The sequence below is a fragment of the Macrobrachium nipponense genome, chromosome 44 (assembly GCF_015104395.2).
Source record: "Macrobrachium nipponense isolate FS-2020 chromosome 44, ASM1510439v2, whole genome shotgun sequence".
Taxonomy (NCBI): Eukaryota; Metazoa; Arthropoda; class Malacostraca; order Decapoda; family Palaemonidae; genus Macrobrachium; species Macrobrachium nipponense.
The window spans coordinates 16631195-16650430 of NC_087221.1; the positions used below are offsets into that span (position 1 = coordinate 16631195).

Sequence of the window (19236 nt, forward strand, 5' to 3'; positions counted from 1 at the left end):
TCATATTATGAAACGGGTAATCACTTATTGCTCATCTTACATTTCAGATACGTCAAACCACTGATGCTGATTCTCGTTTTCTTTGTTCTCTGCTTGGCCAAACAGTGTTAAAATGTTTCGAGAGTCATATCGTAAAAAAATTGAATATAATAATTATCCTGAGAAGAATATCCCTTCTCTCATGCACCATTAACTACCCTAAAGCGATTCTCCTTGTATTTTATAAATGACTTACATTCCTATCTATTTATGTACTAATTCCTTAAATTTCATTATCTGAGAACTGATCTCCGTTTTCTGCCATTCTTATCACCTTCTGTAACTTTTTTCCTAATGCGTACCATATGTTTTGGAAGCTTGAATTTCAAGTCAATGGCCCTTGTGGGTTTCTTCCATATGAACAAGGTTCATCTTCTGAATAATAATAATAATAATAATAATAATAATAATAATAATAATAATAATAATAATAATAATAATAATTGGGAAGAACTATCACAAGCGTATATATAATGTTCTAAGGGGACCAGAATAATAAAAACAGTGTTAATAGTTCGTGCATAATTTAAAAAAACTTTACAAAGCTTTCGAACCTATTCCTGGGTTCATCTTCAGTCCAAATAATAATAATAATAATAATAATATCAATGATCATTCTGTGGTATTTTTATGAATATTATCTAGAGGAGATATTATTCATCCTAATTGTCCCTTGGAAAGAATGAAATCTTTTAAGACAAACGCGACGTATGCTTTCTTTCGACCGCAGTCTCAAAATAATCTTAGAAGCGCGCTCCATCCCCACCAACTTCCATGTTTCACTCGAGGCAAATCCACCCTCTCGTCGATGATTGAAAACTAATGACAACCGTAAGTCGGTGTCATCCTATAGCTGGCTGTCTGATGAGGGAGGGAAATCGGGCTTCATTAACCTAATGAATCTAATCAGGTTGTTGTCATGGGGACTCGACTGATGATGGTGCCTTCAATGGCCCGCTCTCATTCATTTTATGGTTGAAATGTCTGATGGCCCTTTCCCGTCCCCTTGTTTATTGATTTCAGCTGGGAACGAGAGGAGTACTGATTATGAGGATGCATAAGGAAGCGCTACAATGGAATGAAAATAATGAAATTTCAGGACTTCTATGATATATATTTTTAAATAAATTCGCCATCCTAGTTATTACTAGAGTTTCGATATTATTCGTATGTCAAACAGAGGCTGGAGATTTAATTAATATGCTTTTGTATATTAACAGAGAACATAATCCATTATTTTGTACAATTCACATTCAAACGTTTTCCGATATTCTGTTTAATCGTAATTGACAGGCAGACTAATGAACTAGCAACTTACTAAAATGGATTTTATAAACTTATTACAGAGTGGGAAGCTTATATATAAAGGTATAAAACTCTGCTTAAGGACGTTGAGTCGAAAGATCTTGTAGCTACTCCAGTGTTTATCTTTTCTTCGTGGCTTATACCTTTATTTATGCATTTATCACGTTCCAAACTTTCGTGATTCAGTTATATACATGCATACATAAAAAGATATACCACCCACACAATATATAATATATATATATAATATATATATATATAGTACACACCTATCTATATAAATATTTCATACTATATATTATATACATTATTGTATATATATCTCTATATATATATATATATATATATATATATATAATATAATAGATATCAATTTAAAGAATTTCGCAACTGCCTTCTAAAGCAAATTTCTTACATCTGCTTCGATGCATCATTTCATTAAGTCAATGTTTCTTCCTTAACTTGCTTTTTTTATATCTGACTCAAACAAATATATGACACCCTCCTCTCTCTCTCTCTCTTTTAGACACAGGCATAAAAGCTCAGTTCTTGACATGGGCTGGAGATGACAACCTTGGCCCCACCACACCATCATTTCCCTCTCAGGAAGGGCGAGAGATTTTCCATCAAGCCTTTCACGTACCGACGCGTCTAATGGACTGGAAACAAAACTGGATTAGCTTTTTACTTCTTCGGTGTTCACATTTTACCTCCTTTTTATTTGTGTCCGACAAGAAAGCATGTATGGTATTTATTCCGTTAAATGTGGGAGGTGAATTGAGGCGAAGGATTCGCACACAAAGCTTGGTTTAACCTAAAAATATCTTTTTGTAAGGTGGTCGTCAACTTACGAACGCAGGGTTATAGTTGAGAACTTCTCTCCCACTCTCGCTCCTTATCCAATATATCCCCTGCGTAAAGGCCATACTTCTAACACTAGCGCACACACACACACACACACATATATATATATATGTTACAGGGAATATGTGAAATCCAGGTATTTCAAGAAATCCCTAGGGCATAATGTGAAATGACCAATTGGCTTGGGGACATATGAACCCCGAGGGCTAGTACTAAACACAGTGAAACAGTGTTTCATCTACACTGTTTCGCTGTGTTTAGTATACTAGCCCGTGGGGGATCAAATGTCCCTGAGTGCATTTGGTCGCCTTAGGGTCTGGCACTAAACACGGCGAAACCTATTTGACCCCCACTGGACTAGTACCAAACACGGCGAATCAGTGCAGATAAATCACTGTTTCACCGTGTTTAGGTACTAGCCCTCTGAGATCAAATGTTCCGAAGCGAATTGGTTATCTCACTAATGCCCTAGGGATTTTGTGAAATACCTAGATTTCACATATTCCCTGTAACACACACACACATATAATATGTATATATAGTATATTTGTATAATACTACAATCGGATTTTATTACTGTGAAATTTAATCTTTTCCTCTCATTGAGGAAGGTAATTACTGAGATGCTGTTATTCCTTGAGCGTAATGACTTTATTAATCCGAGAAAAAAAAAAAAAACTACTGAGTAACTGGCTCTAATCAATAGCAAATTATTTTCCCCAATTGTAAATATTTATAAGCTAAAAATTTACAGAGTATTTATTAATTGTCTTTAGACACTATCTTGTCCATAAAAAGTATGAAAAGCAAAATAAAGAAAAGTCCATTTTCTGAGCTCCCAGCAGAGGCGTGAACATATATCCTACAAGCTTCACTGTAAACAACGCTCCTGTTCTTCATTACAACGGAAGTACACAAGACTTGAAACACATAAGGCAGAAATGGAAATCTTCATGGCAAATGCGTGAGCCCTCTTCTTACAAGACATCAGTTTTCAAACCTGGATCCTGGAACCTGCTGAATGGCAGAACAAGTTTTAAAAATATATTTTTTAATATATATATATAAATATATATATATATATATATATATATATATATATATATACACACGCAAACACACACACACATATCTATATATATATATATATATATATATATATATATATATATATATATACACATATACACACACATATATATATGCATATATATATGTAATATAATTATAATTATATATATATATATATATATCTATATATATATATATATATATATATATATATATATATAAACACCCAGTCTTCCTCAACACCTCTGTATCTCTCGTGAGTTCAAGTCGAAGCTGACCCGGCCGGAATTGTCACTCGGTCTGTGCTTTCAGCACTTCTTATGGTATTGACTCCTCCCTACTCTTGTACTTGCTTTTTAATATTTGTTAATTTTTTAAGCTTTTAATATTGTATTCCGAGTTTGTGATTTTAACTTTTGTTTTTATCTCTCTTTTAGCTTGATAATGGGACTTTTATGTCTTGAAACGTCGTCGCGACAATAAAAGTACATATGATGGGAATAAAGGATTGTCCTTCACCTTGTATCGACTGATATATATATATATATATATATATATATATATATATATATATATATATATATATATATATGCATATATATATTTATGTATATAATTATAATTACATATATAATATATATTATATATATATATATTATTATATATATATATATTATATATATATATATATTATATAATTATGTACCAATTTATGGAAGTTTTCTGGACAGGAGATCCATCCACATTCACGTAGTTAAGGTGTGAATGTCCAGGTGACCTATTTTGCTTTATCTCTGGAATCATCTCCTTTAGGGTGGTTTATATATATATATATATATATATATATATATATATATATATATTATATATATATATATATATATATATATATATATATCTTTCGCAATAGTAAGGGTACTGAAATATCCGACAACCTAAAGTTAATCTTTATTACAATGTATGCTAACAATGTTAAATGTCTGGTAATAGAACGGTTTCTAGATATCATTATTTCCCTAATTATTAATTTTCGACTCTAAAATCAAATCCTTGAAGTTATGATACAGTAGTTCAGTCACCAGACAGCCTTATCAATTTTGCATTTACATGATGCACGTGACTGACAGTTAAGAGTAAGGATTTTATTCCTGGTATGCCACCGGAAAGTTATGTTTGCAGTGATTACAAAAATACAATGAATTCGAATGACATAACGTAAAGGCTTATGTGGTTATTTTCCTGAAACATTACTTATTAATCTCAAGTGACAAATGTTGATTTATTATTGATATTTTTCCAACGGGTCGTGAAGAAACATTTGAAAAAAATGACACGCGCTATAATTTCCATAACAACAGATTTACGAGAGAAAGTTTGACAGGTAAGGAAAAAGAAGTTTTGATAAGACATTGCAATGTTTCTTTCTTTAGGCCTCATCTCATCTCTATTCTTGGAACTACGCTTAATCACTAAAACGTATTGTACAAAATGAAAGCCTGAAGTTTTCATTTTATCAACAGCACCCCTAAAGGAGATTTTAGAGGCGTCTCACTCATACAATATGCAGGATCATCTATTAGTCAGACATCATCCACTTGTATGGCATCAAAGAAACATGCTAAAAGCCAAGAAACACTTAATTTACACACAACACCTTCTAAGTCCCTTTATAGGCATCAATAAAGACACAATATTACAAAAATATCATATTTTTTTGTTTTGTTTCCACGACGATTCGCCATCAATTTTGTTACGAGATTTCTCTCTGCTTTTCACTCTTCCAGCAACTGCACAGCACGCGAAATGATATTCTTCTTCTCCACCTTCTGCATCTTCTTCTTCTTCTCTTTATTTGGAAGTGACACCCACAAACTGGGCTGCAAAAACTGACCAAAAGACTCTTTGTTCTACTAAAGATTATTAAGATCGTAATGAATAGATTCTTAACAGTATTTCACACATCCTTGTGTTTTGTACTTGAAAAACTCTTACTTAATTTATACAGATCTTATAAAAAAAAAGAGCAAGCTATGACAATCTCGGGTAAACTTTACAGACAATTGCAAAGGAGACAGAATTATCGCATGAAATCATACGCCTAGAATCCAATTTACTGGATTCTTGTGACAAAGAAAAACCGGGAATCATTTCCTTTTCTAGACTTGTAAGAAAATCATATGATTTTTTATGTATGAAAAGGATGATCCGTATTACTTTAGGCCCAAATGTACTCTCTCCTATCGTTACCTTAATGCATATTAAAGATACTACAATTTTTGAGAGTTTTCCTTTCCTTTCCTTCTCAGTTGAGGGGCACAAAGTCAACTTGTCACCGAATAAAGTTCCTCTTTCCTTTGTTTGGAATCTTCACGTTCAGTACAACCATGCTTAAGGTTCTTTAAACCGATTCGACATAAAAGTACTTCATGCAAAGAGATAGTCTCCGACTTCTCTCACCATTTCTGACAGATTTTACATCGTTATCGAATGGAAAAGTGGTACACTTAATTCAAAGGGCCAGAAATGATTCCTTGTTTCTTTCTCAATGTTCCCGCAGGAAGTTGGTATCCAGACCCTTTGACGATATCAGTCAGAATTCCTTTGAAGAGAGTTTCCACAACATACTGGACAGGTTTCTCGTGTTGGCAATTCATCGATGACACATGATCAAATAAACAGAAATTGCCTATTTTATGTCTTTAGCAACCGTAGCAAAGAGATTCTTTGGCATGGAAATTTTAGTGGGAAACAACAGCAGCTGATAGAAATAGGTCTCGGATGCTTTGAAGAGCTTGCCATTCCCTTACTACCATTTTCCCAGTTATAGATCGTTTGTCAAGATATTAAATCAATATATATAATATTATATATATTATATATGTTTATATATATATATATATATATATATATATATATATATATATGTATATATATATATAGTTATAATATATATATATATATATATATATATATTATATAATATATAATAGTATATATATATATATATATATATGTATTATATATTATTAATATATATATAAATATAATATATGGATTAAGGATATTTTTTGCCTTATTGACCCCAAAATGTTAAAGATCTGGCCACTTTCCGTCTAGAGTACAATCCCAGTATTCCACTTGCACACAATAATTAGTCTACGGGTAAGAAGAAATTCTCCCTTGTGAAGAATCCTAGACACACTTCCTTTAATGCTCGAAAAAAAAGTCTAAATACAGATATGTACGAATATGTGCAAAGCCAGCACCATAGATTTCCACTCACCGTTATGGTCCTTCCGCCAAAATAACCCAAAACAAAAAGAAAGAAATTCACTGGAACAGTGCTTTCTCTCTCAGAGACCATCTGCCCTTGAAAAATCTACTTCCGTCTGCCGTCAGAGAGAGAGAGAGAGGGACGAAGCCTTCTTTCTAACCAGTCCCCAATGAATGAAGGGAATGTTAGCTTCCTGTTAAGGGGTCGACTTCGTAATCGATTTCGTAGTCCATCAGATGCGCCGAAGCTTCCGGCCTGGTGCGTTCCTCAAGGGGGGGGTTATATCCTATGTCGTTGTATTTGATTGGGTAAGTCAGCTGGTTACCGTTGTCCCAAGAGTAGATCTCCTGCAAAAGAGAACGGCACGGCACTTAATAAAACAGGTCGAGTACAAGTTAACGACGACGGCAGTTCTAATCTGCACTTTGTATAATTATCCGGGATTTGCCAGACTCCTTCTCTACTTAGAGCCGTTGGCTCGTTTTCAACATGTTTGCGATCTGTATGGGATAAGTTGCCAAAGTTTGTGTTATAGCTGTGGTGGAAAAGGGGATATTATCTTTTCAATCGCATTATGGCTGAAGACGTCAACTGATCAAGTTGGCGAAAACTTTCTGTACATAGCAATATACATACATACTTCAGCGGAATTTATTTTTCCACTAATAATAATAATAATAATAATAATAATAATAATAATAATAATAATAATAATAATAATTGAAAAGTAAATATATAAATTGTAACGTGCTTTTTCATTTTATAATAATCCCAATTGTATTTTCTGTTGCAAAACGGCTGGTAAACTATTTTGAATGATCATTTTCACACTATTTAATGAAAATTGCATTTAAAATGACAGACAAATATTCTGCATATTAGAATGGCAAGTGATACCCATTCTAACACAATGCAAAAGCGCAGAGAAAGACCTTCTTACCAAAAATGAAATTGATACAAGCACAAGATTTGACTCGACAGGAACGAGGACACCGAAATGGAAATCTTCCCTTGATTATAAATTCACATGACGACAGCCTCTTTTGTCCATAAAACCAAACATCTATCTGAATTAAACAGACGAAATCCAGAACTGACCTTTGTTTTGGGGTTGTACCCAAGCGTTGTAGTATTTCTGAATGGATTGTTGAATGGTAAATCCACATCCAAGAATGTCTTTCGATAAAGGTCCAGTGCAAATCTGGAAGAAAATTAAATCTATGCTGAAAGATAATGACAAATGGTAACTTAAACGTGACTGCAACAATATGTATCAAGTCTATATCAATAGCTTGCACATAACTGAATATCTATCGTCTATATATATGTATATATATATATATATATATATATATATATATATGTATATATGTATATGGATATGTATATATGTATATATATTTATATATTAATATATATATTATATATATACACAACACACATATATATATATTATATACTTATATATCTATATATATATATATATATATAATATATATATATATATATATAATATATTTGTACATGGTAAATAAAGGCCTAAAATAGGCTAAAGACAGAGCTGACGGGCAGGTACTTTGGAGAGTGTAATGGCATGGAAGATAAAATGTTGAGTATTAAAAGGTTTTAAGATGGAAGTGACGTGTGGTTTCGAATTTGAAGAAAGGAGAGTGTCAGGTTTGGTGTAATAGTGAGACAAAGTTGTATTGTCTCCATGGCTATTCAATATCTTTATGGAAGTGAAGTGTGCGATGCTGAATACAAAAGAAAGATGAAGAAAGATCAAAACTATGGTAGTGGATTGTTATGCATAGTGTATGTGGCACGAGAAAAAAAATGAAAAGTGAGAAATACGGAGAGACAAGAAGATGCAAAACGGTTAGCGCAAATTACAGGACGAATAAAAAATTTGGGGATGGTCTGGTCATGTGCAAAGAAAGGAGGAAGATAGGATGCTGAAGAGGAACATTCCAGATGTGTTTGAAGGAGTTCAACAGCTATACGAAAAGCGCCTCAGTGGCGTGGTCGGTATGGTGTTGACGTGCCACCTCGGTAGCCGCGAGTTCGATTCTCGGGCATTCCATTGAGGGGTGGGAGATGTGTATTTCTAGTGATAAAAGTTCACTCTCGACGTGGTTCGGAAGTCACGTAAAGCCGTTGGTCCCGTTGCTGAATAACCACTGGTTCCATGTAACGTAAAAACACCATAAAACAAACAAACAAACAAACAGCTGTACAAAAGGAAGGACTCTAAAATATAAGACGTGCGAGAGTGCATACAAGATGGAGGTGGCTGTGTGTGCAGGGCTTTCGTTGTACTTGTCTAAGCCTTCTATGTAGGCGTATAACCGGCTAACATCGCGGAAGTTTTGTGCGTAAGTGACTCATCCACTAACCTGATCTTGGTGTCTCTCTGCGTCGTGCTATCGATAGCATACAGGACCCCGCAGGTGATGAAAAGCTCTCCGAACTTGTGGTGGCTTATGGAAATGTTCCAGATATACTCGACCTGGAAAATGTTGAACGAGGAATGAACATTAATTTTATATCTTTATAAACTGAGTAATTAGTATATATAATTAGATAAATACAGTGACTGTTGATTACGAACGATCTTTAAATGAAAAACTCTTTTTTTTGTTGGCTGATTTGTTTGGTATGCACATGTTAATGAAATAAATGGTGCTTAATGAAATGGTTACAACGAAAATATTTTAAGATAGTATTGTCCTCATTAATGAGAGGTTCATGTTTGCTTAGGCGTTATCAGAATGAGCTCTGTCATCGAAAACGTCATGGATAACCTTATATTTTTCATGTGCTTCACATCGGAAATCATCGGGGATATGCTTTCAAATTTACTTTGGTTTGTGCTGGTTTGATCTGAAATAGTTATATCTTACTTCGTCTCTATGTTTTCAAGCATTTCCTTCTTCCTCACAGCGACGTATTGAACCTCGCCCCTGCAGTACGTTTTCATACAAAAGAAAGTGATAAGTATTCGGTACTCCGTTTAAATGCTTGAATCAGCCTTAGGGAAAAATGTTTTTAACCTTGTGCCTGGCTTCCAACTGAGAAATGATGTATATGTCGAAGACAATTGAGTCTTGAAACAAGTTTGTAACAGGATTCCTTACTTCTCATTCTAGGGATCGGCTGATGCCACACAACAGTCATTCAAGTGATCCAGGCTGTTTTTATTGACTGCTGCAACGTAGCATTTGTTATGGGAATGACTGTAGGTTACAGAAATATGTACTGTATATTATAGTTTATGTTTGGAATGTCTCACAACCATCACAGTGACGACAACGGTTCTGGGTTTCGCTGCAGAAAACAAAAAATGTCTACAGCAAGCTATGATCCAATGATTTTTTTTAATTATGTACTTTTTATTCTTTTAACTCTGATATCTTCAATGATAAATAAAGATATCTATGTTACTCAAATGTTGAGGATCGTCAACGTAGTTTGCTTAAGAGTTGTCTCTGGAAATTATCTGGAGATTTAGGTAGTACAGGTTTCTGCCACAGTTGTGGCTAATATTGAAATGAGTCATAATTAGATGTAAATTATTGAAAACATATATGTTGTAGATAATGAATACAAGAAAGAAATTATTTGTCCAAAGCATAAAATCAACTTGTATCAAAAAACAGAAATTGCAAGATGAATAACATCTCTTTCCGAAACGTTATCATTAGTTCTACTGTTTCAAATGTCGTCATAGTTTAAAAGGAAATTCTGAAATCCAACCTTAAAAAGTATGAGTGGTTTCACTTGCTACCCACCTCCATCGCCCAAGGGTCTATTTTCATGACCACAGTGTTGTTATTTGAGGGAAGTCCGTAAATAGCCCAGAGCCCGTTCTCGTCAGTACTGAAATCGATGTAGTTGATGCCTCCATTGTACAGGTAGCGTCCTTCGTAGACAGACAGCTGGGGAACCACGAAGTCCTTCTCGGCTCCGGAGTTGAGGTCGTACCTCATGATGACTGGTTGGTCTTGCACGTGATAGTAAAAGGACCCGTTGTAGACGACATGGGAATTGCCCTGCAATGGAATAAAATAACAAATGATTACACCACCACTTAAGGATGTTAGAATATCCTAAATAATTAGCGACCAACCAGCGGCCCGGGAAATCTAAATGATTACACCACCACTTAAGGATGTTAGAATATATAAATACTTTAGCTGACCAACCCAGCGCTGCCCGGGAAATCTCTGATTACATCCCATAAACTACCTCCTCTATCTCTCTAATTCCTGTTCAGATAATTGCTTCTCACCCCACCCATCCCTATTGGGGCTGAACTTGGACTTAAAAGGGCATTGGGAGGGTCACTATTCTCCTCAGCAACCTCAAAAACTGAGGATTATACATTAATATCTGTTATTTATTATTTTTACGTATCACATCCTTCCCACCGCGTTTCTCACCCCCATCCCTATTGGGGCTGAACTTGGACTTAAAGGGCATTGAAGGTGTCAGTATTCATCTCAGCAACCTCAAAAATTATGGATTAATCACTTATATCTACTGTTTCAGTTATTTTTACATTTCACCCCCTTCTCACCCCAGTGACCTCAAAAACTATGAATTAGACACTAATATTTGTAGTTTTCTGTAATTTTGCATTTCCCCCTGCGCCACACACACACACATACACACACACACACACACACCACTTTGGGGTAGTGATGTAACCTCACAGTGTACATTCCCAGAGGGTAAATAGTGTGTATACTAAGTTTGGCTGAAATTGCTCTATAAGTTTTATAGTGAATATAGAACATACATACACACACACACATATATATTTATATATATATGTATATATATATATATATATATATATATATACATAGCAGATATATAAAGCAATGAAATTGAAAAATTTATTTTTAAATATTTACAATTACACACACACACATATATATATATATATATATATATATATATATATATATATATATATATATATATAAACTAAACATCGGGTAGTGAAATCTGGAAAATTTTTTCTAAAAAGTATTTTTCATTAATTAATAAATCATTTTATAAACATGTAATATATGTTCAAAATGATTTATTAATAAATGTATGTGCGAGGAATTGAAAAAATACTAGACAAGTGTCACCTCATGGTTATATATATTGAAAAGAACACCTGGAAAAAGTCTATTCGAAAGATGAACACCACCCTTCGGATTTGCTATTTTCGGTGCAAGAAACAATTGCAACTGCAAGGAAAGCATCGGCGATAGAACAATCTACATCCTGGCCGACACCGGAGCTAACGTGTCGGTATTGTCTATGGGCATCGTCCAAGCGTGTCGACTCTCCTCTTCAGTCGACACCGAAGAAAGCCTCGTAATAGTAGACGACGACGGACAAGAGACCCTGGAAGTCCTCGGAGTTTTGAAAGCCTTCGTCTACTGCCAGGGAGCAGGGTTGCCAAGTTGGCAACTTTGGTGGCCAAAATCATGAAAGTTGGCAAACTTTCTGAGGTGGTTGGCAACGAATTTTGTGTTGGCAACTACTACCGAATTGGCAACTTGTTGGCAAACTTTCGGTTATCAACAATATATTGTTGTTTTCTGAACGATTGTTGCAAAAATTTCTACTGCAAAGTCCACAATTATGCTTTGCCGCTTACCATCACAGCCAGAATAGTTTGAAATTAATTTCTTTGCCAATACAAAGGTCAAACCTCCACTCTGACCTGAGTAATCAAGAATTAAGAACGACGTTTTTGCCGCCACAGCCACGTTTGTTGTGTTGTGTTGGAGAGTTGCTGTGATATTTTGCTTGATTTCATAGAGTTATAAGTGATATTAGTACGATTTATTGTTGTGTCTGTGTGTATAGTATCTCCTTTCTCGATAACACGATCATAAAAATTTACGTAGACCTATAAGGGAGTATGCCTTTTTGTCGGTTTACGCATCTTATGACGTTTGAATTATAGGCCTATCTTATATTCAACTGTTTTATTTTGGTTCTTGTGTTTATTCTTTGTTTTTTGTTGCTGCTGTTATAGTGCTTGTAGTGTCTTCCAAAATTTTTCATATGGTATCCTAACATTGCAGAATAAAACATAGGCCTATTCATTTAAAAATAGTTGGCGCAAAGAATTATCCGCCTACTCTTAACTGAAATTTAGTAATGCTTCAATCAAAAAGTAATCGAGATCTTATGAATATTGTCTGCGCTAGAATATCTAAACAAACAAAGATGACCGAGAGAGAGAGAGAGAGAGAGAGAGAGAGAGAGAGAGAGAGAGAGAGAGAGACTCAATAGAATGCCCCAAAAACCAATGAAATCATGGGCTACTCGCAGTCGCAGACTGGTTTGGATCATCTCATACATAACTTTTCAGCTGTCATTACATTTTTCTAAATTTCTAATCTTATTTGATGCCTTCCTACCATAGCATTCATTCTCATAGAAAACACTACAAGCAGCTTATATTTTACTCGTCACAGCATATAATTTATCCCCTTTAGTAAATATATTTTCAGTATAGTTCATTGAAAGCAGCTTGATAGTTGGTGTAAGGCCGAGACAGTCTAAAGATTTGGCCATCCACGCATATGTGTGTATGTAATCTTGCTTTATAAGTGTACATTCCACTGTATACTTATTACATTTTATATATCGTGGAGTTGAAAGTTTCAACTTGAAACTACTATATAATAACAAGATAGACTACCCTATTTCCAAACAGATACAGTTAGAAAACCATTCCTTGCAATAAGAAATTGACGTTTGTAGGCCCATGCCCCTGTCATTGTTCTCAAAAATTATAATAATTTTATGTATAGGTCTTATGCCTTGACATTGTCTCAAAATATTTAAGAATTTTATGTGTAGGTCTATGCCTTGATATTGCCTCAAAAATATAAGAATTTTGATGTGGTAGGCCTATCCCGTCATTGCCTCAAAATAAATATATGAATTTTGGCGCTGGGGTAGGTTATGCCGCCTATCATTGGCTCAAAATATGTGAATTTCACGTAGGCCTTATGCCCTGTCAATTTTCTCAAAATATAAGAATTTGATGTGTAGGCTATGCCCTGTCATTGCCTCAAAATATAAGAAATTTGACGTGTAGGCCTAAAGCCCTGGCATTGCCTCAAAATATAAGAATTTTGACGTGTAGGCCTATGCCCTGTCATTGCCTCAAAATATAAGAATTTCGACGTGTAGGCCTAAGCCCTTCATTGACACAAAAGGATATTTCAACAAAAATCCATGAGGACTCTCACTACTGTTTTATTTATCTCATCCTCACTGGTAGCTAATAGGTAAAACTTTAATGTGAAACACATTTTGAATTTTTGGCAGGAATAAGGAAAATCAGCTGTTGTTACTTCATTGGGCTTGGGGCGGGAAGGGGGGGGGGCAGTTGATTCTTTGGGGGACAGTTGCCCCCCCCCCCCCACCTAAATGACACCCCTTACTGAGATAATAAATGCAAATCGAAAATACTATTTGTATCAGTACAAAGTTTCAACACAACGATTTATGATACCTTGTGAAATTCAAAGTTTTCTCTCATTTTTATGGCAAATGCACAGGTAAACTAGAGAAAATTGCATTAAGGAAGGATGTTTTTGGCTAAAATTAATCAAGGGTTATTAGTGGAAAAGGGAGGTTGGCAAACTTTTGGCAACTTTTTCTAGCAATCATTGGCAACTTTTTAGCCTTGAAAATCTGCAACCCTGCCAGGGGTCCGATTTTTTAGGCCGTACTTCACCGTGGTGGACCAGAATATTCCCTGCATTCTCGGAATGGACGTCATCAGACCGTACTGCAGTTGGCTCCAGTGTCCACCAAGGGTTGACTTCGCATCCCACGCGGAGACTGGGACTCATCATCGACTTCTAGGCTCATTGAAGCAAGTAGGGTCCTCTGTCCTTTGAGGCAGGAGGGATCCTCTGCCCTTTGAGGCAGGAGGGATCCTCTGCCCTTTGAGGCTTTGGGGGTCCTCCACCCTTTGTGGCAGGAGGGTCCTCTGCCCTTCTGAGACTGGGGGGGGGAGTCCTCTGCCCTTGGAGACTGGGGGTTGTCCTCTGCCCTTTGAGACTGGGGGGGTGGGTCCTCTGCCCTTTGAGGCTTGGGGGGTTCCTCTGCCCCTTTGTCGGCTTGGGCGGTCCTCCACCCTTTTATGCAGGAGGGGTCCTCCTGCCCCTTGAGGCTGGGCGGGGGGCGGGGGGGTGGTTTTCTCTGCCCTTTGCTACAGGACGGGTCCTCTGCCCATTGAGGCAGGGGGGGGTCCTCCGCCCTTTGAGGCAGGGGGGTTTCCTCTGCCCTTTGAAGCATGAAGGGTCCTCTGCCCTTTGTGACCGGAGGGGTCCTCTGTCCTTTGAGGCAGGGCGGGGGGGAGTTCCTTTTGCCCTTTTGTGACAGGAGGGGTCCCTCTGCCCTTTGAGGCAGGGCGGGGGGAGTCCTTTGCCCCTTTGTGACAGGAGGGTTCCTCTACCTTTTGAGGTACGTGTGCTCTAAATGACAATGATAGCACAATCTTTTATAAAATTAATCGTTATCCTGAAGGAAAAAATGCAATTTTAAATCGAAAGCGTAAAAGATTTTCATTCAGACAAATTTTGCCAGCAGCTATTACATGGCTGAGAGCTGTGGTTTGGTAGGGGGTTTTCCATAAATTTATTAAAATGTTTTTGTGGCGTATACCCACAGGCTGTCAGAAATGTTTTAAGCCTTTCATGTTGAATTAAACATGATACATGGCGAAATACAAAGGTTTTCACAACTCATTATTTTATGAATAAATAGAAGAATTATTTTCTCTTGCGGATGATGGTAACCTTTATGATTTTATCCCAAAAATTGTGGAAATCTCCGGTATTCTGAAGGAAAATGTATACAATCATTGAGCAGGAATATAAATAAACATTATATATACAATGAGTAGTATATATACATATATATATATATTTTATATATATATATAATATATATATATATATATTATATATATTATATATATATATATATATTCTATTATTATATATTATATATTCTGAGTAAAAAGAATCCTATTCAAAGAAATAATTACCATTAAATGAAGTTGATATTATATATTATATATATGTAAGTCTTATCGCTTGGCGATAGACTTTTTGTCTTTTTCCTTACGACTGTCATTCGTAAGTATTTCTGGGGTTCCACTCATCTCCCCTTGGATATCTTAGTAGAGTGGTTCTTTCTTAAACTAAAGGAGATGATTCAAACAGGCAAGTTGAACAAAGATAACAACTTTTATTCTGTTAACTCCATACTAGGAGATGCAGCTCGTCGGAAGGGACCGATATGTCTTGATGGTTGGCGCGGAACTGCCATTCTAAAGCATCGCGTCGATTAGCGGAACATTAGCTATCTCAGCAATTCATATAAAAAACATACGTAGTCCGCCGGCTCGGAAGTTACAAGTTTCCGGCGTAGGTTAACAGGTCAACCGCTTCCCATGGAAGTTGTGTCCAAAGTTATCATAAACATAAAATGTTGACAAAGCTTTGAGCTAGATCAGGGCTTACTGCAGACAGCGCTTAGCGTAATCTAGGTCTGCTTTTGGGGTCACGTAGAACCCCTCCCTAATGCCATGACCTCAGGTCATGGGTTTATATTTACAGATCTTGTAAATTAATAGATGTATTTATTACATATATATATTATATATTATATATATATATATATATACTATATTGTGTGTATATATATGTATATATATATATTATATATATATATATAGGTATATATATATACATACATACATACATATATATATATATATATATATATATATTTAATATATAATATATATATATATATATATATATAGCCTATATACGGTGTGTGCGTGCGTATGTGTGTGTAAAATGTATTAAATATATATATATATATATATATATATAAATTATATATTAATTATTATTATAATATATATTATATCAATTTCATTTAATGGTAAATTATTTTCTTTGATAGGATTCGTTTTACTCAGAATTACATCACATCAAGCAAGTGGGAGGATCAGTTAAGTTTGGCAAAATTAACCTATTTTTTGTTTCAAGACAGTTTGTATTGACTGTCAGTTTATTTAAATGATTTACTGTTACATTTGGCCACGATGAATATTTTAGGAATAATACCCAAGTCCTACGTAAATTTTGGAAGTATAAGGCACTCTAAAAATTTGAAGAAGGCTTTGTGGCTTGGGTTTGTTTGTATGGGTGTTTTATGTTGCATGAACCTGTGGTTATTCAGCAAAACTGGACCAACGGCTTTACGTGACTTCTGAACCACGTCGAGAGTGAACTTCTGTCGCCAGAAAGAAATGCACATCCTCTCACTCCTCGATGGAATGCCCGAGAATCGAACTCGCGGCCACTGCTTTGTGGGTGATTTTGTTATTTCTAATCATGTTACACGTAACATGATTAGAATCAATTTAATGACCGTTTCGCGGTCATTTAATTGATTCATGGATATTCCGGCTCAGTGCAACTTTAACCGCTTATTAATTACTCCACATGGCTTACATTATCATTTTTTAAAAATAATGATTTTTAGTAACGGAAGTCCTAATAAAAAATCTCTAATACTTTATTCTCCAGGCAGTTTTGCGAAAAAATTGATTCAGGGAGTGAATACCGACGCGCTGTAACAATAATTCAATAATCAGATAATTTAATGTATATATATATATATAATATATCTATATATATATATATATACATACATACCACGCCATATATATTATTTAGAACATACATATTATATATATAAGTATATATATATATATATATATATATATATATGTATATCATATATACATACATACATATATATATTATATATATATATATATATATATATATATATATATGATATATATACATACATATATATATATATATGTATATATATTATATACAATATAATATATAGATATAAACTGAACTGATATTGACTTTAAGGTGGCTCTACATAAGAGCGGGGTTTGCCTGACCGCTCTTCATTTGCCTTTGCAACGGCCCCTCAGTCACGTGAGATTTTCTCTCGGAGCCACTTTCTTCGGCAGGTCTGGCTTTTATGAGAGAAGCACCTGTCTCTCTCGGTAATGCATCTTCAGCCATAGTTCTATGTAACTCATAGTATCTTCTTATGTACACGCAATTTCAAATCTTGTAGTCTTATACTTTCTGATTTAGACACCCAATCTATATTGGTCCTATACAGACATTAAAGTCAATTTCGTCTAAAATGCTTCCGTATCACAACTTCGGTTCAACATTTCTTTCGTGTTAAAGAGCAAGTTAAGTTTGCTAACCTGTGGGCTTCTTCAGTAATTCCTTTTTTTATTCTAAATGCAGTATTTTTCTTTTATGATCTGGCCTGATGTTAAGCGGTCGTTTTCGGATTCATTATAACATTTCATCGGTTGTGTTATGCTCAGTAATAATTCTCATTATCAGAGACAAGTTTGGAGATTATCGACTTGTCATATGGTCGTCGTATTACTGAAAACGATTTGAATATTGCGTTTCAGACAAAACAAAGCTATAAACGTCTCTTAATGGCGGACACATCATGGATTTACAACTGTCAGTTTCCATTAGTAATGCATGTTTGCTATGAAAAGAAACTGCAATGGAATATAATTATGGAATTGCGGATTGTTACGCCTGTTTTGTTGTTTGCAAAGCGCGTGATTCCCCAGACGACGATATTCTGATGAGTTTTTTCTGACGCTTATGCAAATGCGAATCACATTTAGTGTTGGTAAATGGTCAATGTCAAACGAGGCTACCAGTAACTTCATTCTTTCTAGAATGTGTGAGGGGTTCATAGCACACGACGGAGAGTATCTGCATTCATTTGCTACTGCTTTACGAAATCTCAGTTAAACAGTAGTTAAGATATATATATATATATATATTATATATATATATATATATATATTATATATGTAAATTACTGACTCACATCAGGATCGAACCCGGGTCTTCCAAGTGAAAGACATGACCGCTGCCAAGCAAGCCACACAAGTCTTGAATTTAGAGGCTTGGTTGGCAGTGGTCTTCTTTCAACTGAAAGACCTGTTCGATCCTGATGTGAGCCAAAAATTTATATAAATATACACATATATATAAACATACATATATAAGGCGACTATCAATCAGTTTAACATGGTCAGAAACAAAAACCCAAGCTTACCGAGAACGCATGATTGAGTCGGTGCGTCTTCGTCGGGTGATTTTTCCTGTAGCTGTTCTTGTCGGCGAATTCGTACAGTATCTTGGGGCTCCTGTGGTCCGTCGTCCAAAACTTGGGCTCTGCGTGGGGGTCCTTGGGGTGGGGATCTCGCATCCAGGATCCGTAGGGTGAGTCGGTGTGTCTGTGGTAAACAGGCTTGCCGACCGCGGAAAGCAAACAGTCTGTGGCGGAGAAAGAAAAAGACATGAAATCCATGAATTTTTCGTTAGATTAGATTTGATGGTTGTCTGCATAATACCTATTTCCTTTGGCCTCTTCAGTCTTCCCTTACTTCCTGATGAACACCATATTCTTTGGAAGCTTGAATTTCAAGGCAATGGCGCATGTGAGCTTGTTCCATACGAATAGGTTCATCCTCTGAATAATAATAACAATAT

The 19236-nt window shown here is 35.4% G+C and overlaps 1 protein-coding gene across 1 annotated transcript in view; it reads right to left on the reverse strand.

Moving 5' to 3' along the window:
- Window positions 1-6338: 6338 nt before the first annotated feature.
- Window positions 6339-19236, reverse strand: part of LOC135204052 (uncharacterized) — a 213922-nt gene continuing 201024 nt past the window's right edge. The window contains exons 12-16 of the mRNA XM_064234017.1: window positions 18800-19020; window positions 10345-10605; window positions 8950-9062; window positions 7652-7754; window positions 6339-6900 (exon numbers count right to left, since the gene is read on the reverse strand). Of these exons, the coding sequence (XP_064090087.1) occupies window positions 6739-6900; window positions 7652-7754; window positions 8950-9062; window positions 10345-10605; window positions 18800-19020 (860 nt within the window). The 3' untranslated portion in view covers window positions 6339-6738. The remainder of the gene's footprint in view (window positions 6901-7651; window positions 7755-8949; window positions 9063-10344; window positions 10606-18799; window positions 19021-19236) is intronic.